General features: G+C 46.5%; 1 protein-coding gene across 2 annotated transcripts; it reads right to left on the bottom strand.

The window, feature by feature from the left end:
* Positions 1–5805: 5805 nt before the first annotated feature.
* On the bottom strand, positions 5806–20366 carry DUS3L (dihydrouridine synthase 3 like). Of its 2 annotated transcripts, XM_024205331.2 has the most exons (13): positions 20292–20366; positions 17906–18212; positions 16711–17322; positions 15548–15589; positions 15250–15402; positions 14930–15046; positions 13302–13367; positions 13102–13212; positions 12516–12612; positions 10703–10778; positions 7994–8182; positions 7742–7870; positions 5806–6001 (listed from the first exon to the last, which is right to left on the bottom strand). In XM_024205331.2, exons 1-13 carry the CDS (start codon positions 20330–20332, stop codon positions 5929–5931), a joined length of 2013 nt encoding a protein of 670 aa, XP_024061099.1. In that variant the 5' UTR covers positions 20333–20366; the 3' UTR covers positions 5806–5928. The 2 variants fall into 2 exon arrangements, with proteins under 2 accessions (XP_024061099.1, XP_024061101.1); XM_024205333.1 differs by lacking the exons at positions 5806–6001; positions 7742–7870 and adding an exon at positions 11323–11453 and having other exon boundaries at positions 8097–8182.
* Positions 20367–23423: the final 3057 nt, after the last annotated feature.

Genomic DNA, 23423 nt, shown 5'->3' with positions numbered 1-23423 from the left:
CAAATATGCTTTTCCATGGCACAGAAGCTGCTAATGAAGATACTAAGGCAGTCCCTTTCCTCCTCTGAGTAGCTGCATTAACCCCTTCATCTCCTCAGGATGCCCAGTGAAGGACTGGGGTGAAGCTCTCAGAACGCCCTTCGGACATACCTTATGTTCCTATAACTTCGGACTGCCATTGACATGGTCCTGCTGTGTCCATGGACTCAACGATATAGAGAGACCTAGGCATCCCTTAGTATTGGTTCAGGTAGGGCCAACATACAACTGTTGAACTTGAAGGAGCTCTCTAATTCCCTCTACGTGGCTGGAAAGCTCATTTGCAGCGTAAGCCATTTCAAATGCAGGTAGTGCTGAAATGCCTTACCGGGTCCTATCCACCCGAGTGATTCACAGACACGGTCAAGGGATGTGTCAAATGGAAACACCTGCAACATGAAGAGCAAATTGCTACCAGATGGAGCGTGCTCCTAAGGGAGGAGAAAGGCCAAGTTAAAGGATGCCCAACTAGGAGAGGAGCAATTTCTCCTGTACTCTGAGCATGGGAGGGGAGTGGCTGTAATGATGTCTGGAAAGAAGGGGAACAAAAGGTCTCGTGGTTGGATGCAAAGCTCAGCTTGCATGAGAATTGTGGTTTTTTTTTTTTTTTTTTTTTTAAAAGGAAGGAACAGAGTTGAGGGTTTCCCCAGGATCTCCAGATCTCTGTGTGAACTTCACACAGTTTCAGGAGCTGTGAACCTCTTGAGCGATACTTGGTGTCTGTAGGGGATTTCAAACTACCCCCTGCTGTGTAATAGGGATGGAAGAGGCCTCCAGACCAAACGAGTTTAGCACAAGCAGATGCCCCTGTATATACTATAAACTGTGGGCCCGATTTCCCCACTGCCCTGTACCTTGTTCAGTCAGTGCAAAGTTGGCATGAAACACTGCCCTGTTGATTTGCTAGCGTTTTACATAAGGTGCAGGGCAACAGACCATCAAGCCCCATGTGTGTCTATATTTTCATTCAAAACTCTCCTCTCCCCTTCTCTCTGCTCCCTTCCTCACCTGATTGAAATGCGAACCATGAACACGTGACTCTGAGTTCAAGTCTGGAACTACATTGGTTAGTACAGGGGTTGGCAACCTTTCAGAAGTGGTGTGCCGAGTCTTCATTTATTCACTCTAATTTAAGGGTTCGCGTGCCAGTCATACATTTTTAATGTTTTTAGAAGGTCTCTTTCTATAAGTCTATAATATAGAACTAAACTTGTTGTATGTAAAGTAAATACACCTCTACCCCGATATAACGCTGTCCTCGGGAGCCAAAAAATCTTACTGCGTTATAGGTGAAACCGTGTTATATCAAACTTGCTTTGATCCGCTGGAGTGCGCAGCCCGCCACCCCGGAGCGCGGCTTCACTGCGTTATATCCGAATTCGTGTTATATCAGGTCGCATTATATCGGGGTAGAGGGGTAAGGTTTTTAAAATGTTTAAGAAGCTTCATTTAAAATTAAGTTAAAATGCAGAGCTCCCCCCCCCCCCCCCCCGGAGGCCAGGACCTAGGCAGTGTGAGTGCCACTGAAAATCAGCTCGTGTGCCGCCTTTGGCACACGTACCATAGGTTGCCTACCCCTGGGTTAGTAGGTAAAACAAGTTTGCCTAGCCTCTACCCCATGCCTAAGGCATGTTAGGGTAGCGTGGGAGGGGGATGCAGATTGATTCCACTTCCCACTCTAAAGGCGGGGGTCCCTCTGAAGATGCAGACCCCACTCTTCCAGGGGAGCCCCTGAAGTTTCACTTAAGGAGGCAGACTCAGAAGACTGGTTCTGCAGGAGAAAGCTCTTGCAGGCCTACAAATATCTTAGTAGACAGCAGTGAGTCAGGAAGTACTTTCTCTACTGGACAAGCTCAGGGAAACAGACGCTGGGATAAGTGAGATCATCTCATTATGTTTCTTGAAGGGCTGATCCAGCAAACACCTACTCATCCATGGAATCCTTTGAACTCGCACACAATGGGCCTGCACGCGTAAGGATTTGCAGGCTCGGTGCTTTTGTAGTGTTGGAAGTGAGCTGGATCTGAGACTCACGACTGGGGCCAGTCGGGCTCTGACAGCAGGACTGTCACAAATGGCCACTGATCTTGAGTGCCTGACTGCACACACCTTAAGGGGTCCCCAGTCAGGGCACCCCAAATCAGAGGCACCCACAGGCAGTGGACTGATTATTATCCCCATATTGCAGATGGGGAATCCAAGGCCCAGAGAGGAAGTGACTTGACCCCAGTTCTGCGGAGGCTCAGTCCACTGTCTTTTAGCAACAACCCAATCGCAGCGTTTGCATCTTGTAAATATTACTGCAGAAATCCCGCATCTACGTCCCACCCCACCCACGTTCCTGTCTGGGACTTGCCTTGTTGTACGACAGCAAAGGAGCAGAGCGCTGGGGCGGGAGTTTGGACTCTCCCTCGCCCATGAAAATGGGCCAAGGTGAACACAGTTGTTCCATATGAATCTACTTGGAATCTCAAATGCTTTCAGGAGAACCATTCTTTGAGGCATGAATGCTCATTTCCCTGCTATTGCAGTTGGCTTTGGGCCTATTCTCTGCCTGTGGCACATGTCTAGGCTCCTGTGGGCTGTCATACTTTGGTCACTGGGTTTAGTGTGTAGGTGTTTGGGTGGCGGAGGTGGCCTGAGATATATAGGAGGTCAAACTAGATGATTTGGTGGCCCCTTGTGGCCTTATAGAGCAGTTACCAGCTCCGTGTCATGTCAGTGTGGAGGACTGGATTAGTTCTGTGGATAGAAATCTTTGGCCTCTAGTCTTGTCATGCCAATCAGCACATTTATACAACCCTTTATTCTGCATTGGCTTCTGTGGACCAGAAAGGCGCACCCAGCCCTACCAGAGCCCATGCGCTTTGAGGAGCGAGAGTCTTGCAAAGGTCAGAGCCTTTTATGTTGATCATCATCCTTGTGCGTGGTCCCCTGCTGTTGGAGTTGTATTTAAAGGGACTTAGGGGCAGATTTAAAAAGGTATTCAGGCACCTAAAGGTGCAGAAAGATACGTAGTGGGATTTTAAAAAGCACCCAACTATGTTAGGCACCTCGCGCCTATTGATGTCAATGAAAGTTAAGCACCTAACTTGCAGACTTACGTTTACAAGTGTTATTTCTGTATCTGAAGAGACTTCTGCTTCGGTAACTTTTTACCATTGCACTCTTTTTCTTCTGATTTCTAAAAGACAAAAAGCTCCTCTCCATAGGCCGAGGTACCCTTATATCAATTTACCAAGGCATTTCATGGTTAAAAGCTCAAGGGCCCAGCCCGCAGAAAATACCTCCACCTGGCTCAACAGTTTAACCTAGGAGCCCCCTGTGTAAAAACCGTCATCTCAAAGAGCCCTTGCAGATGCACGAATGGAGCTGTGACCTATCCAAGCTGGCTGCATATTAACAAAACCCGTGCAAAGCTGAGTCTACCATAGTTTCTCTCCCCTGCCGTACAAGCACCAGCATTGCTTAGCAGTTTTGCTGTATTATACAATATCTGCACAGGTGCAGTTTCAGCAGCATTTTTATGAACTCATTGCCTTCGAGGCAGTTGAGAAATTGACTTTTAATATTAAACACTAGGAAATTATTAAAAAGGGGGAAAGGGAAACCCCCTATTAAATCTCACACCTTTGATTCATGTCATTAACTTTTCATGCTGCCTCATCGCCTTTTCTTGCCCGAGCTGCTTTTATGCAAGATTTATGATGCGCCTGTGAAATGCTCGAAGCGTATTGTGTTTTTCCCCTCTCATGACCGACTACAATCTAGTCACCATGGACAATGATTTACATTTCATTTCCTTGCCTGAAAAGGATATGGAAACATGCCCGCGCATGAGCTGCTGGAAGACCCTAGAGAACAGGGAAACAGTTTATTTAGATAACTCTACAGGTGAACACAGTCATAATTTCAAAAGTGCTAAGTACCCCGAACTCCAATTTAAGTCACTGGGAGCTGCAAGTGCTCAGCCCCTCTGGAGAAACAGACTCACCACTGTTTAACATCTGCATGTGAATACTATGGGCCTGATTCTCTACTTGCTTGCATATGTTGTCATTTGTCTGTACAAAGTGAGTGGAAAGACTCCAGACTTCTGAACGTGGAGCACTTTTACTCTAGCTTTGCACAGGTTAAGCCATGACATATGAAAGACAATGGAAATATCAGGTCCACTGTTTCATTCACAGACTTACTCAAGGTAAGAAGTGACTGACAGGTGTGGAGCTAGCCAAGGTATTGTGCAACTGTTTTATGGTGTTGAGTCTTGGGGTGGGATTTTTCAGAAGCACTGAAGAGTCCAGGTCATGAAAGTTAATAGGATTTAAGTGACTTGGATTTTCAAAAGCATTTAGGCTCCCAACTTTTTATCTTAACAGGGCACAGGAACATCATTCAAACCCAACGCTTGTTGTTCAGACATAGCCATAACAACAGGTCCATTTTAGGTATTCCCATCTCTGCAGTGAAGAGTGGCATTCTTAAATGTAAATTCTCTGGTCCAAATATCTTTTCTGTCCACAGTGATTAAATATGTACTGAGGGTAATCTGTTCAGCTGTAGTTCTACTTGGAAAAGGGGCACGTGAACACCCTTCTAGAAGTAACTCTGGAAAGGCAGAGGAACCCAGAGGGGTTAACACCACGTGCGAGAAGGAACAACTGCATCCACATTTGTTGCCACTTCTGCATCAGTATGGCCCATGGCTTGTATGGACGAGAGAGGGACTGGAACTGCACCCTCCTTTCCCACTATAATCCAATCACCGTGCAAGTGAGCCAGCACCACGACACTGATTCTAGAGTGTTTGCTGACTCCTTGTATAGAAACATCAACGTGAGACTCCTACCTCACTTGGAAGGGATGTAGGTAAAAGTGGCACCTTCTGAATTGACAGATCTGCTCTAAATATGTATTTAGGGTCATATGTGGCACACTGACTGGCTAGAATCAATTTCTATGGCTTTTACTCATGGTAGACCTGCAGACCCAATGACAGATATGGGAGAATGAGCTCGATTTTGTTCTTGCCAATACATCTTTGAGAGATCTGTTCAAATCCCAAGTGCAGAATCTTTATTGCTGTACACCAAGTGCAGTTGGGAGAGTTATTTGTATCAGGCTGGGAGTTTGTGCAATGTATTTATTGAATGTGTCAAAATAAGATACATCTGAATAAAACCTGGAGAGACTAAGAGGAAGGCTCTCCTGGGAGACCATGTAGGGTTATTTAATGGTTTGTATTAATCCAGCTGCCACTCAGACAAACCACAAAACAAACCCTTCAACCACTGCACAATTGCTTTTTCAGTAAAAATGTAAATTGCCTCAGCAACTCTAGGTGTCCACTATCGATGTGGAAAAAAAAGTCTTCTCCCCTGACTGAACACCTAGAGGAGCTGAGGCAATTTAAATTCTTACTGTAAAAAAGAAAGCACTTGTGAAATGGTTGAAGGAGGGTGTGGGGTGTGTGTGTGTGTGTGTGTTTTTCTCTGTTCTGTGATGGACTTCCTGTGACAACCTGGGCAAGCCACTTGGCATCTCTGCCTCAGTTCCCCCACCTCTAAAATGGGAATAAAAAAACAAAACACTACCCGCCCTCCTGGGAGCTGAGGTTCTCAGAAACTATGGGTAATGAGGACCACAGAAGTATTCTAGCTAGAGAGATCCTTAGATGGAAGATGGGCAGCTTTCTCAGCCAGAACAGGCTGAGTTGTGACACTTGTCCAGTTATCGGATTGTGTAATGACAAACATTAACTAGACATTAAAAAACCATAAAATTTTATTTAATTCCCAGCAGCCAGAGAGGCAGATAATCCATGTCTCACCAAATACAGCTCTATTGCCTTCTCTTGCTGTGCCTGTTTAAGGACTCTTCCAATCAGTCCTATCTGTAAGAATTTGCCTTGTGTTTAGGCAGGAAGGTAAAGTTTGTAGGTACAGGCCCCAAAAGCATCTCACTGCAACAAAACAGATTTGTATTCAAATACATTCAGATTCTGACAATACCTCAGACTAACACACAGTCATGCAACATACACTCTGTGGTAGGCTGTGCTCTCTTTGCAGTAGGGACTAGGGGGTAGATTTTCAATTTAGATGCCTAACTCCCACCGACTTTCAGGTGCCTTATTCTCACAAAGTTGACTTTCTGTCTTGAAACTCCCCATCCCACCTCTCCTTCTTACGCTGAGCTTGAGACACAGTTGGTGCTCATATGTTAACGACCAGATCCCTCAGTTGGTGTATCATGACATAGCTGGTGTAAATCTATGTAGCCCCATTGACTTCAATGGAGTTGAGGATCTGTCCCATCAATACTACAGAACTCAAATAATATATTTAAGTACTAAAAGTTCACATTAAGGAATATTATGGTTTGTTGTCTTGTATATAAAATGTTTACAACCAAAATTCCTAAGAAACCAATGTTTTATTAATGCAGTATCATTATAATTTTCCACAAGACATGTAGGCAGTGAAATCCAGTAGAGTGAGCAACTATGTACCAACAGACTATAGACCTTCGGCATGAATATAAAGCTATCTGAATGCAGAGCAGACACTGTATACATTATAACCACACTTCTGGAAGCCGGCTAGTACTTAATTTCTTTTTTTACCTTGAAGGTGACAAATATATTTTATTAAAGTGCAAAGAGACTTAAAATATAAAGTTTTAAATGTTTTCATACTTCCAGTGAACAGTATAGAACAAAGGAGCTAACTGGATACTGAAGTTGCAAGGCTCTGCTTGGAAAATGGCACTTACAAAACTTGGCTGAAATGTATAGTTCTAGTAACTTGGTTGTAGGCAGCTCTTTCCAATACTAACAAAATGGACAAGGATTAGCTGCTCCGCCCCCACTCCCCCAAAAGGACAAGGCTGCAGCCATGTTCCATTTTTGCTTCTTTTCTGTTTCCACGGGATGGGACATAGCAGCTGGCTACACGCTCAGAATGCCATTTCAGTTGGGGCTGAAAGTCTGCAGTCATTTTTCAAGCAGTGTCTGTAGACTTTTGGATGCAAGAAAAAAAAAAGTCTCCTGAAGTCTAACATTAATTCTGAAAACCTGCAGTGGATTGGAGAGGGGAAAGTCCAGCAACTCCCCAAGCTGTGGAATTCCCTAGACTGGAAGCTCTTTGGGGCAGGGGCGGTCTTTTTGTTCTGTTTTGTACAGCACCTAGCACATGACTGGGGTTCCTAGGCGCTACTGCAAGGCAGAATAATATACTGGGTATTGTGCAGTCAGTAAACTTGAAAAAAATCACATTAATTTTCCTCCTTGGTAACAGCCTTCAAATCATGGTCTGGGAAGCACACTAAGTGTCAATTCCTCTAGGTTTATATTAGCATCTCAGATAAGACTTCTCACAGTATAGGCATCTGTGGGCACGTACAAACACGGAGAGAGTAATATGGCAATACAAGGCTTAACTGAAAACCTACTGAAGTGAGGGTATTGCACCATTCTAGTCAGTCTCTTACTGTGTTGGGGAAGTAGACCACGATCCTAACCAACCCTACAGAATTCTCATATTGAGTTGGGAGGTGGGGAGAGAAGGCAGGATAAAATATGAAGTTCCCATGATCTTTCCATGCCAGTATGATTGTGCATCATCTGGTATTTGAATATTAGGTTGCAGGATGAAATCACTATGACCAACTGTCTATTTTATGACAACTGTTAGCCATTTACCTTATTTTAATCCAGTCGTCCACGTTTTGGCTTGCCATTAAGGTCTCCAGATAGTCTCTTCCCATGTAGTAAGGAGGCCGCTCATTGATTTTCTGAGGTAGGTACTCCAATAAGCCAGCTGGAATATACCTCACAATGCAAATACATATATTAAATGTCACTGAATTTTATTATTCTACAAAATACTACAGTAGAGGCAGAGACCCAGCAAGAAAAAGGTTTCTACCAAAGATGTTTGCGAAAGCAAGTTACCTGCACAAAAATGACAGCCATTCCAGCATGAACTTCCTGGTTTTCTCCACCCCTTGGGTATCCGAACCCCAGTGTTCAAGGCCATAATTGGTGAAGTCTTTGAGAATATCAAATCTTTCATTGGAAGAGATGTCCCAGTGTCGCTGTTCTTTAACTTCAGTGAAAATCCAAGGTTTGATCAATGCCCCTCTGTGGTCAGACAAGATTGGATCAGAAAGGAAAATGGTTGTAACCAAAGACAGGGCTTTCCAGCTATAAAACTGAAGTTTAGCTACAGACTTGTATATGTGAGACATGGAATGACTCCAGACAGACAGCATTTGTGTTACTGAGTTACCTCCCCGTGGGCACAGGAAGACTGCATTTCATTTTCTAGTTAAAGCCTCCTACAAACACAGCTCTGGCAGGAGGATCTGACCACTAACAAGACAATCCAGCCTTTTCAGGGAATCTGCTGGTTTTCACTTTGACCTTTTAGGGCTCAATTCTGTACTCTTATATGATCAACTCCCATTGATTTCCCTGGACACTGCACCCCGGCAAGTGAGAATAACTGAGCCCCAACTATTGTTTTTTTCCCATGTGCCCTATTTATTTATACTCCAGGAGCCTGCCTAAAGCCAAGACAGAACATGAAGTAATCATGTACCAGCATCTATTTAACCTCAGGGATAACAGGAGGTGTGGGAAATTGACTAATACATATATTACACACCTGAGGGATGAAAGGCATTAGGAAGTCTGTTTCTAAATTACTTAAGCCTCAGAAAATTCCACCCAGAGAGGTTGTGACTGAGCTAATGTCACACAGGAAGCAGATGCCAGAGAACTAGATCAAGGTTTTATTCCCTACTCAGGTCTGTTCTTTAACCACAAGAGCCCATAGAAGTAAGAGTCAGGGCAGAGCAAACATAAGGTTAATCATCAGGATTACTCTAAGGCTGGGATCTGAGAAGTGAAATTGGAAGTAGCTTCTGAAGGGGGAACAGGGTCAATTCTCCAACAGTTAAGAGATAGGCCAGTGGGCCAAATTGATCAGGGATTAGACAAAAAGATCCCCAGGCCCCCAAATCACTTGTGCTGTGCTGTCCAATGTCAGAACCAGTTTAATCTGTATTGCAATATCAGAAAGGGAGATCATCAAGGCTGGAGCTTTGGATCTAGAGAGACTTGCATTTTTTCAACCTGCTAGCTGATTAAGCATTATGCCAACCCTAGGAGCAGCAGCTTCTATCCCAAAGATTAAACAGGAGTGTCACCCAAATCATGTGCTCAAGAGCCTGGTTTGACTGCGAATCATTTGCAATACCATGCACTTCTGCTTACAGCTCTCTGTAAGCTGATGGTGCCCCCTTTAAAGGCTACACCAGAAGTAGCAAATAGTGCTGTAGCTTTCAACTCCCATGGGAGTCCTCTCTTATACCAGATACACTGTAACAAGCCTCCAAGAACAGCCTTGCCAAGGAGGAAACCCTTGTCGTGTTTTTTTTTTTTTTTTTTACAACCTACATGCCTCCAGCTTCCATCCAGGACACACCACACAATCCATTGTCTATAGCCAAGCTCTAAGATATAACCGCATTTGCTCCAATCCCTCAGATAGAGACAAGCACCTACAAGATCTCTATCAAGCATTCTTAAAACTACAATACCCACCTGCTGAAGTGAAAAAACAGATTGACAGAGCCAGACGAGTACCCAGAAGTCACCTCCTACAAGACAGGCCCAACAAAGAAAATAACAGAACACCACTAGCTGTCACCTTCAGCCCCCAACTAAAATCTCTCCAGCGCATCATCAGAGATCTACAACCTATCCTGAAAGATGATCCTTTACTCTCACAGATCTTGGGAGACAGACCTGTCCTCGCTTACAGACAACCCCCCAACCTACAGCAAATACTCACCAGCAACCACACATCACTGAACAAGAACACTGACACAGGAACCTATCCTTGTAACAAAGCCCGATACCAACTCTGTCCACATATCTATTCAAGTGACATCATCATAGGACCTAATCAGATCAGTCATACCATCAGGGGCTCGTTCACCTGCACATCTACCAATGTGATATATGCCATCATGTGCCAGCAATGCCCCTCTGCCATGTACATTGGCCAAACTGGACAGTCTCTACGCAAAAGAATTAATGGACACAAATCTGACATCAGGAATCATAATACTCAAAAACCAGAGGGAGAACACTTTAACCTGTCTGGCCATTCAATGACAGACCTGCGGGTGGCTATTTTACAACAGAAAAACTTCAAAAACAGACTCCAGCGAGAGACTACTGAGCTGGAATTGATATGCAAACTAGATACAATCAATTTAGGATTGAATAAGGACTGGGAATGGCTGAGCCATTACAAACATTGAATCTATCTCCCCTTGTAAGTATTCTCACACTTCTTATCAAACTGTCTGTACTGGGCTATCTTGATTATCACTTCAAAAGTTTTTTTTTCTCTTACTTAATTGGCCTCTCAGAGTTGGTAAGTGTGTGTGTGTGTGTGTGTGTGTGTGTGTGCTCAATATATGTTCCATTCTATATGCATCCAAAGAAGTGGGCTGTAGCCCACGAAAGCTTATGCTCAAATAAATGTGTTAGTCTCTAAGGTGCCACAAGTACTCCTGTTCTTTTTGCGGATACAGACTAACACGGCTGCTACTCTGAAAAAAGTAAATAGGAAAGGCAGCCACTTACCTTGCAATCATAATTCCTGAAACTCCAGTCTGCATGGCTCGATTAGCATCTTCGTAGGACAAGATATCTCCATTTCCTGTGTTGGAGAGGAGAGAACCCAGGAGGTCAGAGTGGCGCACAAGATCAGGTCAAAATGAAATGGCACAGGATAAAACTCAAAAGTGCCCGTATACTCTGAAAAGTGATCCTGTAAAATGGCATTGGGGGCTCCATGTTTATTCTCTCACAGATACTACAGATTAAATTTATTCTTTTTACAAAAGGATTTTTTCTAACTGCCAATCTTGAAAATTCAACCTGGGGCCTGAGGGTCACGGCAGGTTTTTTGCCTTGTGTGTCACTGCCCAACAATTCAGAGATGCCAAGCTTCCTTTGAAACATTTAGAACGTTTATTTAAAAAAAAAAAATATTAGGGAGGTTTCTTGGACCTCTCTCCCCCCTCTGATCTCCCTGCAGAAAACAGGACCTCCCCCCTCCCCCAGAGAAGCCAGGAACAGTTCCTCCTCTCCTCGCTGTCTATGGAGAAGGGGAGAGCAAGGACCCCCTAGCCCCCACCTTCAAACAGAGAGAAGGGGAGGATCAACCCTAGGAAAGCTGCCCTCCTAGGGCCCTTAATTACCTTGGCAGTGCTGGGCCTGAGCCTCCTTCCTGGATGATTCTTCTCCTTCCTCTGGTACGTTCCCTCTTTTCTGCCATTGCCTCCGTCTGCCCCTCTGGCTTCTCTTCCTCCACAGACTGAGCAGTGAGGGTCTGAGAGGAGGCAAGCCGCAGTGATTGTTAGTAGAGCTTGGGGCGCTGGATTCACTGCCCAAGCCACAGGCTGTGTTGCGCTCTGACTGCCCTGCGTGAATCCTGCTGACTTGCTCTAGATACCTAGAGCATGTTAACACAGTCCAGCAAGGTCTGCATGGGGCAGTAAAAGTGTAGTACACAGCCTGTAGCTGGGGCGGTGAATCCAGCAGCACCCCAAGCCATGCAAAATCACTATGACTCACCTCCTATCGGACCCTCACTGCACAGTCTTTGAGTGAAGGGGTGGAGAAGAACGCCCTTCACAGCTGCAGCGCAATTTGTTGCGTTTCTCAGACCCGAGTGGTGGTGACTGACATGCACACACCTATTTTTGTGTGTGTGTGTGTGTGTGTATATATATAATATTTTACAGGTCAAGTTCTATTGTCAGTAACTTTCAAATTCTGCTCTGTTACACCTGTGCAACCGTATTATCTTGCCCTGGGGTTTCAGAAGCATGAGGATAGAACTGTGTTAGACAATAATTCAACTGACAATTCATGAACGGGAATGAACTACAGCTCACCCCGCCCAAGCCCTCACGGCTCCACAACGCTAACAGGAGTTTAATGGTAGATGAGACTTGGAATACACAAGGGGACTGTGGGGGAGATTCATCTGTCAGTTCATTGACCTGAATGGAGTTATACTACAGTAGAACTGTTGGGTAATTTTTCAGACCAGAACTGCATTTTAAGCTAAGTGGCTAACCACTACTGGTGACAGCCGATCTATCACCTCTCTGACATCACTTTAGGGACTTGTTATTAGTTCTCTCTCTGCTTCACTCTTCCCTGCCAAGACTGAATGCTCAGGTCTCAAGTTTCCCTCAAACAAATAATGAAGACAATCTCACTGAAGGAGATGCAAGTTTGGGGGGAGAGGGGAAGACAGATTTTATGTTAATTGGACCAGTAATATTTTAACCATACACAGATCACATTTCAGAAAAACAAACTGTTTTAAAATAACCAAATCATTAAAAAGTTAAAAAAATAAAATCAGCAGAGAGAAACATACCAAATAGAGGCATTGGGCTGGCTAATTTAGCACACTCCGCTATGTACTCCCAGTCTGCAACCTTTGTGTAACGCTGTTCTCTAGATCGGCCATGAAGCTAACAGAAAGAAGAGTTACAATTAGTACCTCACCAAGTAATCTAAAGCAGCTAGGTCGAGATACTACAAGAAAGGCAACAAGTTCAAAATGGATAAGAGTGAAATGCTTTGATAGCACAGAAGCTAAGCATTCGGCAGAGGTCAGTGCTGCAGTGAACAGTAGGGGAACTGGTTAGCAGAATTCAAAAAGACATCATGAACAAACATAACATTGTCAGTGCTGCAAGCTAGAGCAAGAAGCCATAGGGATTATCAATGTGGACAGAGACCAAGGTGGTATTAATGATAATGCGTCCCTCACTGTAGTATCCCCTCCCCTCACAATACAACTTTGCACAGATGTCTGGGTTCATGCCTCTATCCTGATGCATCAGGCACAGGCCACTACCAAAAAGGATTATTGGACTAGATGCACTTAAATGATGACAGACAAAGCATCATGGACTCTGGCCAAATTCCTGACATCAAACACAGGAAGGGGCCCATACCGTGACCATGGAAGCTCCCCACTTCCGGATGTTGGGGATTACTTTATGAGCTAGGTTGACTTTTTCTTGCACACCAGTCCTTATCTTCACTGTCAGAGGAACATCCAGTACCTGCACAGAGGGAGGAGTAAAGCTAAACCAGACAAAAGAGCTTTGTTTGGAAGCTCGTTCTTCTCAGCCAGGGGATGCCTGGTACTCACCGAATTCATTCCTCTGACTATCTGTTCAAACTTGTTGGAACGGTTCATTAAGGCACATCCACCCCCCTATGGGATAAAACAGGCACAGTCAGAGATCCTTGTATTTTCACCTAATCCAAGAACCTTGCTGAAACTAACCAGACAGCTGCTTTTCATTTGTATAAACTAGAGAAGATTTGCACTTTCATCTTGAAGTGCAGTCAAGATTGACAGTGCAACTGCATGCTGTAGCTTTGGGGGACTATATTGTATGATCTATAGGAATGGTTTATGTATTATTGTGGGCCGGGGATTGTATGTAGCTCGGGGTGGGAGCATTACCATAGTTCCTCCAGGAACTAAAAAACAGTGGTGGATAATTAAGGCGAAATTAAAACAACCCCAGAAAGGTTGGACTATCCCTGCAAGTGGCTCACACATACTGGCTCAAACTGGGTTTTCCAGAGACCAACAGACAAAGAAAGGGCTTTTGGTCTAAAAAGGCTGAGTTTAAACTGACACAGGGCTTTCTTTTTGATTCAGCAAATGGACAGGACCTTCTGTCCACAGGGGGTCCCCAGCCTTGTGGAAGGGTTAGAAACACTTTGCCATGCCCCAAGAGTCTTGTGGTGGCTGACCTCTGGTAAGCCTTTTAAGATGCGGATAGGGATTTATTGTTTTTTATGTTTTCTCTGTAATGCTTTTGCCCTAAGAATAAATGTATTTTGCTCTGTAAAGGTTGGTTGCTTTGACAACTGGCTGATAACTGGTCTACACTGTGGAAACACCTGGAGAAAGGCTAATCACAGGTGCTGGACCCCAGCCAGACCTGCTGGGGAAATCACAGTGAAGTGCAGAGGGACTGCAAGCCTAAACACCCATCTGGAGGAAAAGAGACACAGGTCTCCACATGAGAAAGGTGACAGCTAGGAAGCCTGAAACCTTTAAGTGGAAGTCCTGGAGGAAGACTGGGGTGGAGGGGTGTCAAAGGTGCAGTTAACCCTGAAACTGACAATGATCAGAAAGGCCACTCTACAAACTGCACCGCTCTCTTCAACAGATCTGCCCCTGGTGTAAAATTGAGGGTTGTGGCTGCTGAGGTCATTGACAAAATAAGCTCTCACTAGTGTGTTAGGCCTGCAGAGCATGAGCTGCATTCTGGCCTGGCTTGCACACCCGCAACAGAACTAACTAGTGTTAATTGTTAACACAAGTTACTGGGCTCCCTACAAGAGTAACTGGTTGAAATTCCATGGCCTGTGCAGTACAGGAGGGCAGATTAAATGATCTAACGGTCCCTTCTGGCCTTATTTTCTATGACCTAGGTTCCAGTTGAAGATGATTTGTTGCTGAGATGCTGCAGGATTCAGAATAAACCTAAGCTTGACTTTCAGATCCCAGGCAGAGTTTGCAGTGCTGACAGTTAGAAAAGCCATCTTATTATCTGTAAGATGAACACATTTGCTATGAAGTCATTGAAACAAGCCTTGGAATAGAGAAGGTTACTCTGTGTGTAGAAATAATGGTCCTTAGACTGAACAGGCAGTGGCGACATTTAAGTTGTGTTGTGAACAGACAAGGGATTGGGAGGAAAAGCAAAGGAAAGACACCTGCTCAGAGAAAGGATGGAGGATATTGTTAAATGTTACCTTCTTATACACCAGATCTATTGGGCACCCAACGTTGATGTCTACAAAATCCATCTCAATGGTCTGGTTCAGAAGCTCTGCACATCTGGTCATAGTGTCTGGAAATGCTCCCTCCAGCTGAAAGGGAAAACAGGACAGATTCAGCCAAAATGAGCTGAACTCTCCAAAAGAAATGCCCGAGTCTCAGCTTAAAGACACAAGGGCAGTTCACCCACAGGGAAAGTTACTCCCTGCAGATGCCCAGTGGACGATGTTTCCCCAAGTAAGAAATACATGAGTTGTTTCTGGATTCCCTCATGGCTGAAGTGACAATACTGGACCTGCACTCCAAAGAGATCTTCTGTGTAGTGTCGCTTCAAGAGAGCCCATTCAGATGACTGGCCTTGGAGCAAGTTTGTGCACACAGCCATTTCTCCACAGGTGACATCCGCTCCAAAACGCTTGCATATTCTCCGGAAAGGGAGGTTACCACACTGAAACCCAGAGCAACAGGAGAGAGTTGGCAAAAGTTTTGACCTGCACCACTCAAGTGAGGAACTTGTCCCATCAAAGTGGTTTTACAGCCAATTTTCACAAGTGGGAAAAAAAACCAAATTCTGTTAGAACTATTCTACCTACCGTTGTTAAGGGAGCCAGGTAGAGTTTGCCTTGGATATCCAACTGGAAAACAAAGACAGGAAAGGCATATTAGAAGAGCTAAAATAGTGAAGGCCAAGTGGGGAATTTCAGTTATACACACCCTGGGAGTTTGGCTTTTACAGAATTTATCACATTTCCTTTTAGTTTCCATGAAAACAGTATGTTTTTAAATTAAGCATTCCTCTGCAGCATTTGAAACCCCACACTGCAGCACTGCGCTAGGGCAGGAGGACTAGAAAATTAAACTGACTCATCTATTTGCATTGCCCAGCTGAGTGAAGTGAAAAAGAGCTACAGAAATGGGGAAAACAACATTTTAGTAATAGCAGGTGGTACGAGAAAGAGAGAAGGGAGCTAGTTTTTCTGAAAAGCAATGATTTTTTTCTTAGCCTGACAGCCTTTCTGGGTACATTTCCTCTTAAACATCCTGAGGCATTTGCCAGGTGAGTTCAGATCAGGCAGAGCTAACAACACCTACAGCTAGGTGGGTTTCACATGAGCAAGACAAAAATGTTTTTCTGAACAGCGGACCTGAAAAGCATTTATTACAAAATGACAATTAACATCACAACCTTCAAAGATCCAAATCATTAACTGTCTAACCATGTTTGAGAACAAAACTTGGGGGAAGTGGGTAAAGGGATTTTGGATAAGCAGGAGAGCAATGTATGATGCACGCTGCAGCACATGGGGGTGGCAGCCATTTTCTGACTTTCAGGCTGGATAATTGGGGTTACTCTGTTTATAAAGAGAGAATCACTGAAATACATTTTAAACCAAAGGCTCAGACCGGAGACCTAGGAGTTCTCTAATCACAGTAGACAGCATCATTAGATAGCTGTGTACTGAGGCCTCTCCCCTCACTAGGGGTCTGAGATGCCAACCTCCACTGCAGTATGACCCCACAAGTAAAAACCTTTTTCTTGTTTAAATGCAGAACCAGAAAGACTTCTCCTCCACCCAAGGACTAAGGGCATGTACACGAGGAATACTTCACCAGCACCTCAACTACACTCACCTCAGCCAAGACTGCCAGTCACCCTGGCTGAGGCTTTTCAAATGCAGCTTTAAAACTACCTGATTGTTGCCCAGTACCACATGCACCCACGGAATAGGACCCCATCCTCAGCTTTAGCACTTACTCTTTTTTTCTCACACAGCCGCAGTTTTATAACATCTTCATCGGTCACCGGGCCTATTGTTTGGAGAGTGGAATCCTTTGATGCATCCGCTAGGCAGGAACTCTGCAGGACCATTGATTCAGGAGCTTCTCCCTTCTCTGACACTTCGAGACATTCTGGTGCCTCCTCTCCAGGGGGTAGGACATCCACGCCCTCTGCATTCCCTTTGGATGCTGTGCAGTTTGTCATCCCTTTCTCCCCCATCGAGTTGCCTGCTGCCTTGTTTCCCGCATTGCCTGTGCTGCTGGCCTTGCCCAAGTGACTAAGGTACTCACTGGATTTGTCAAAGCAAACTTTTTTCTTGCGCAGTCGCTGCTGGAGCGCTTTGCTGAGGCTGTTTCTCACCAGTGGTTTCCCTTCCCACTGCTTTACAAGGTCCTCATTAACGATGTTCCTGTAGTCCTCCCCCAGGTGCGCCCTAGCAAAGCGGCATGTGACTCCGTAAACGCACTTTCCGAAGGTCTTGAAGAGTACGCAGCTATCCCCGAGGTCCGAGGGCTTCACAGCCATGTACTCCCCAACATCATGCAGGAAGCGGCACTGTGAGCCAAAGTAGCACTTCTCTGCACATTCCTTCAACGACAAAACACACTTTCAATGTAAAACCATCACCAACCCTTCTGTGTAAATGGGCTCATTTTTACTGTGTGTCAGCTTTGTTTCCAGGAGGAGTTCCATGGACTTCAGTTACACACACACTCTGACCATTCCTGATCGCTTGTCTAGTTTAGAGAAACTAGCATCAGTGTAAAACATCAATGCAACTTCACCAATGCAAGCTCCTAATGTAGACACACTGGACCAGTGCAAAATGGGGCTTGCACTCATACAACTTACCCGTGACTTATGGGGATATGTTGCACTAATGCATATTCCGTATTACCCTCTTGCAGTACATCTACACTGGGGGGTGCAGGAGTTGTGCAAGCACAAAAACTACCAGACTAGACAGGGCCTAAATAAAGTGCAAGCTCTCTGAGGCTTTATAGCTGAATTACCCCCTCCTGAGAATAAATAACATCCATTCCATAGGTACGTAGATGGCTCATTCATGACATATTATTAAGAATCCAAATGCATGCTAGGTGTTTTACAGCTAAAGATATTCTTATCTAAAGAAGCTGAAGTTGCCAACCATAGCAGGCCAGCCACTTACCTGGATTACTGATTGGCACAGCCTGTCCTTTTCATATTGATTTGGCTTCATACATGGCCGACTCTTATTCTGGCCTCTGGCTCTCTTCCGTTCCTGGGGTTTCTTCTCCTCCTCTTTTACAACTTCCTCTTGGCTTCCTTGCTTCCTAACTTGATCACCACCATCTAGCTTCATCTGTTTTGCTGGCGGCTCTGTCTGGTCATTGCTACTAGGATCTTCCTCCCCATCATCTTGATTGTTTTCCTGATTCCTGGATTCCCTTTCTGCTTTGAGATAAGCATGGAACTGTTCTTTCGAGGTGAGATACCTACAGCGCAAGAGAGTGCTCTCATTAAACTTCTGACTGATCATTTGACATGTGCTACGTTAGACAGCAAAGTTTACTGATGAGAGAACAGGCAGACCGAAAGAAGCATATTCTACACAAAGGAAATTAAAACCAGCATTAACTTTTCTGACCACAGGGATGCCACAAAGCAAAACGTGAAGTAAGATCATTCTTGAGCTAGTCTTTTTGTCTGCTCCACAGACATTGGGCTTACAGGGTTATTGAAAACCAAGTTAGGGCCCCAGTTCTCCACTACACTGAGGCTATGACAAGACACAGTGGGCAGTTAGAGGGGTCCTACTCTAACTAGCACTGTGGATGCCAGGTGATCCAGCAGAAGGTCAGGTACAACAGAGCTCAGGTCCCCCCTTCCACTGTATTCTTCCCCTTATACCAGAATAGGGGGATAGCTGGCAAAGGAAATAGATCCACTGGGAATCCCCAACTGTGCAAAAATAGGGTGGTTTATAGCTTGCCTCATGTTCAGTGTGGACATGGAATCTGTGGACACAACAACTCCCAAACCACTTGGATTAAGGCAGTGTGATGTAGGCTGTCGCCTGTAGCATGTATACTGCCTCTCTGCATTAAAGATGAGGCCTGATGTACAGTGTATTCCTCATCTCCATGGTAGATCTTTGGGGTTGGAAAACTGGGTTGGAAACCACTGAGGAAGCACCACAGGCACCTTTATAAGTAGAACAGACAGCCTTTATTAACTAGCATCTTCTACAGAGAGCAGCAAAATACAGTGAAACTTGTCGTAAATGACCATTTATGCCAACTTTATCGATACCTCCTCCTCCCAGTTTGTCCATTTCTTCCACTTATGATGTTTTGTCATAATCCTTGATTATGAGCTTACTGGGGCAGAGACTGTCCATACAGTGTATAGCACCACAGGACCCCAATCTTTGACTGAGGCCTCTAGGCTACACTGTTCATACAAAAATTTATTCACAAGACTGACAAGAGACTGATTGCTTAATGGAGGTGGGGCAGAATTATAAACCGAACATTTGAGGATACTTTAGGATGGTTTCCTAAAACAAAAGGGTGGACCAAAAATCCATCTTTAGGCACCTAAATAAAAGTGGTGTGATTTTCAGAAGTGCCAAGCGCCTTCAGCTCTCGCTGACTTCAATGATAATTGTGCGTGCTCATGACCTCTGAAAATTTAGCCACTTTTATTTAGGTACTGACTTTTAAACATGTAACTTCACAAAGCTTGCTGTGGTCTCTCACACAGGTTTCACTAACTGACTGGTAAGCTGAGGACAGTAACTTAACTCATCCAGAGCAACAGTCACAAGGCCAGTAACGTTTTCCAGTTCTCCCATATTTGTGCTCTCTCCGTAGTTTGCCAGGCATCTTATGAGCCTTCCTGCAAACTGATACTGTCTCTGCCAAAGGCACCTGTTGATATTTGCTGGGTGTTGAATGGCCAGCTGATTTAACTACCTCAACCCACAAAGTCATGCAGGATGAGTGGAGGGATGGAGACTCCAGGGGCCGTCTGTCATGGGAGCAGCCTGGGGAAAGACACTGTGGTATTTTAACAACGCAGCAGGTCCTCTGTTGCTGATTCTTTTCTTTTAAGTACCAAGTAACCGAATAACTGATTTTCTTTCAAGAGAGGTGAGCGATGCGGCCTTCCAAGCGAGTCACCCCAGCCCGGGAAACCAGAGCACCCGGCCCAAAGCCGCCCAACTTCTGCGGCCCGAAGGCTCCGTCGACCACGCATCAGGCACCCAAAGGCCAGAACCAGATTGCATGAAGGGAGCGGGGGGGAGGATGCTGGGGATGGGGGGGGGGCGCTCCTGGGGTAGCACAGGAAAGGGGTGCTGGGAAGGAGGGAGGGGGACTCCAGGGGAAGCAGGAGGGGGGCTGGGAATGGCGGGTGTCTCAGGGGGAGGGGTGTTCCCTGAGGGGGCGGGGAAAGGGGACCCTGGGGAGGTCCCAGGGGAGGGGGCGGGGGAAGGGGACCCGGGGGGGGGGGCGGGGGGGAGCCCGGCCCGGGCCGGGCCGGGGGGGGGGGCGGGGGCGGCCCGTACTCACTGGGCTCTGATGGGCGCCACGCCGGCTCCCGCCGCCTCCATGCCGCGCGCCGCGGGGAAGGCCCCGGCTCGCTCGCTGGCTCCACCCACGACGGCGGGCGCGAGCCCTGAGCTCCTAGAGCGAGCGCGCCCGCCTGGGTCACGCGCACGTGAGGGCCGAGGCCGGGGCTGGGGCTGGCTTGAGAGGAAGGTAACAAGGGAGAAGGACCGTACCATGTAGTCTAGGATGGGGGGGGACCCAGGTCATACCATGTGGCCTGGAGAGTAAGAATGGCCTGGTCTGGTGGCTCAGAGTTCCAGGCTCAGGCATGGGGCAGAGGCTGCAGCAGCCCCAGACCAAGCTAAGGGCGTGGAGCAAGGGGCGAGCCTGGGGCAAAGGCCCTGCCCAGCAGCCAGTGGGACGGAGGGTGACCCTGGGACACTGCCCCAGCTGCTGGCCTTGCAGCACACACACGCTGGGTATTGCCCAAACTCCCTGCTGGGGTTTGCCTTTCTGCAGCTGTTTGGGGCTGCACCCTGGCCATGCGGGGCTGGCTCTGTCGTTTGGCTGGCCCACTGGGTTCTCCAGGCCCTGGCAGGCAGGGTCCCCCCCGCCGTCGGGAAGGGCACTCAGTTCGTCTGTACTGGAGCTGACAGACCCCACGGTGCTGCCAGCTGGTGTGAGTCCGCCACCAGGCTGGTGATATTTGGGGTTTCTCTTAAGGCCCCAGTCCCTGGAGTCATGTGCTCCTGGGAGACTCCGCTTTCATTCCATTTTTTTAAAAAATAATTGTCTAGCCCTTATGGTTGTGGGGGAAGAGCTTGAAAACATAATGCCTAAGGACTCAAAAACCAGAAAGGGGGGGGGGGGGGCCCAAACTTTTTTTGGGGGGGGGGGGGGAGCTTTTGTAGGCAATCTCTTGATTTTGGGGGGCCTGACTCATGACTTTGGATGCCTGGGTTTGGCAAACGGAGCAAGGCAGCCCTGCCTCTCTGTGCAGCATCCTAGCACCTGCTGACATCTTGTCCCAGGAAGGTAGAGGTGGGGAGTTGATGGGGCTAACCTGCTCTTTGTGGGTTTCGGGGGCTCAGTGGTTGGATGTGTCCATTCAAGAGGCTATAGTGTGGGTTTGTGAAAACTCTGAAAAGGTTGGTGTCCTGGAAGAGCTGTGGTCCTGTGGAAAGCACACAGTGGGGTTGTCTTCATCATGAGTATGTCGGCACCACTGGTATTTACCCAGACGGGGGTGACTGCTGCCTTTGAGGGCTGAGAATAAATTGGTTGAAGCTTAACTCTTAAACTCAGAATCTCATCTCCATCCCTGAAATTCATTGTATTCTAACCAGAGCTCTGAGTACCTTGAAAGCTGTTCTCTTTCACACAGGCGCCGACTTTCCAATGTGCCAGGGGGTGCTCGACCCCTGGCTCCGCCCCAGGCCCTGCCCCCACTCCACCCCTTCCTCCAAGGCCCCACCCCACCCACCTCTTTCCACCCCTGCCCCGCCTCTCCCTGCCCCGTTCCGCCCCCTCCCCCCCAAGCGCGCCGCATCCTTGCTCCTCCCCCCACTGCCCCAGAGCCTCCTGCAATGCACGAAACAGCTGATTGTAGTGGGCGGGAGGCGCAGAGAGGGAGGGGAGAGGTGCTGATCTGTGGGGCTGCTGGTGGGCGGGAGGCGCTGCGGGGAGGGGGAGGTTTTGATAGGGGGCTGCTGGTGGGTGCTCAGCACCCACCATTTTTTCCCTGTGGGTGCTCCAGTCCTGGAGCACCCACGGAGTCGGCGTCTCTGCTCTTTCACCAGCGGAAGTTGGTCCAATAAAAGGTATTACCTCGCCCGTCTTGTCTCTCTAATATCTAACATGGCTACAACAACACCGCAAAGATAATTTGATTGTTGATTAAAACCACTGGCCCAAGTAGGAGGTGGAGGATGGGTGGCTGTATTGATTGCTGGCAAGGAGTTAAATAGTTGCCTGTTTTCCAAAAAGTGGAGCAAAACGCAGTCAACCTCCTGTTTAATTCAGAAGGGATGCTCAGGCAGGGTTCCCGGAGGAGGAAGAGGAAGGGGACCCTGGGGAGGTCCCTGGGTGCAATGTTCTCTCCACAGGCTGCTCCTCCTTATTAAATAATAATGACATTTCCCTCTTCTCTACAACTTACCAGCTAAGGATCTCAAAGCCCTTGATGCTTCCTAGCACTCTTGTGGAGCGAGGCAGTATTATTTATCCCCATTTAGATCAGGAGAGGTGGAGTAACTTGCCCCATTTCATACAGTCAGTAAATGGCAGAGTGGGGAATAGACTCCCAGTGTTCTGCTGGACCTGCAAGACTCCTTCCCCTCTATCCTTAAAGACAACTGCAGCTTCAGACTGTATTATGGAGCTCCTCGCTAACCCTGCCCTAAAAGACGCTTTGCTTTTTAAGGTCAATTCCCAGATTTCTGTGCATCTAAATTTGCTTATGCTACATCGATCGTTCTCTTTAAGGTGACAAATGCAAGCCATACTCCAGTTGCTAATCATTTATCTAAACTGAGGGTATGAACTATCCCACGTTGAGCAGAAAAGTAAATCCAACTCTTGAGAGTTCCCATGGGCAGGATTTCACCGCCCGTTGATCTGCTAACAGATTTTTCCATATTACCATTTAGAAACATTTTCCATTTCAGTCCAAGCAACAAGCCGGGAAGGTTTCGTATTTCTGTCCCTGATGGCCAATGGGAAGAGGTCGTCTGCTCTCCGCACACTCCCTTCAATGACCTGTATGGCTTAGTGCTTTCCTCCTAGAGATGGCTCCCAAAGTGCTTAGGTAATAGGATACATTGAGAGGTCACAAGATAATACCCCCGGGCCCTGGGAATCAGGATCATCTTCTCATGGAGGTTTGAGCCATCACATAAATTGGTTACAGTTCTGTGGTGCTGCCAGAAATCCTAAAGACTAAGGCTCAGATCCTCGAAGGTATTTAGGTACTGAAATCAATGGGAGTTAGGCACCTAAATACCTTTGAGAATCTGGGCCTAATACATTATACACCTTCCCACTCAACAGGGCAGGAAGGCACTGAGACTCTTCTCAGACCAGCTAAAGAGTCATTTCTAACATCGTTTTTGGCCTGCTGATGTCAGTTCAGGATGCAAAATAAAAATGATCAAT

This window comes from Terrapene carolina, unplaced genomic scaffold (assembly GCF_002925995.2).
Source record: "Terrapene carolina triunguis isolate 2854851 unplaced genomic scaffold, T_m_triunguis-2.0 Scaffold194, whole genome shotgun sequence".
NCBI lineage: Eukaryota > Metazoa > Chordata > Testudines > Emydidae > Terrapene > Terrapene triunguis.
The sequence above is the reverse complement of the archived record's forward strand: the minus strand, read 5'-3'. Positions and strand labels throughout refer to the sequence as shown.

Coding starts and splice junctions, on each gene's coding strand:
- DUS3L (XM_024205331.2), bottom strand. CDS start 20,332: ATGGAGGCGGCGGGAGCCGGCGTGGCGCCCATCAGAGCCCA. Junction 17,323..17,905: donor TGTGCCAATCAGTAATCCAG/GTAAGTGGCTGG, acceptor TTGTCGTTGAAG/GAATGTGCAGAGAAGTGCTA. Junction 6,002..7,741: donor GACGACTGGATTAAAATAAG/GTAAATGGCTAA, acceptor GTTTTGTTGCAG/TGAGATGCTTTTGGGGCCTG.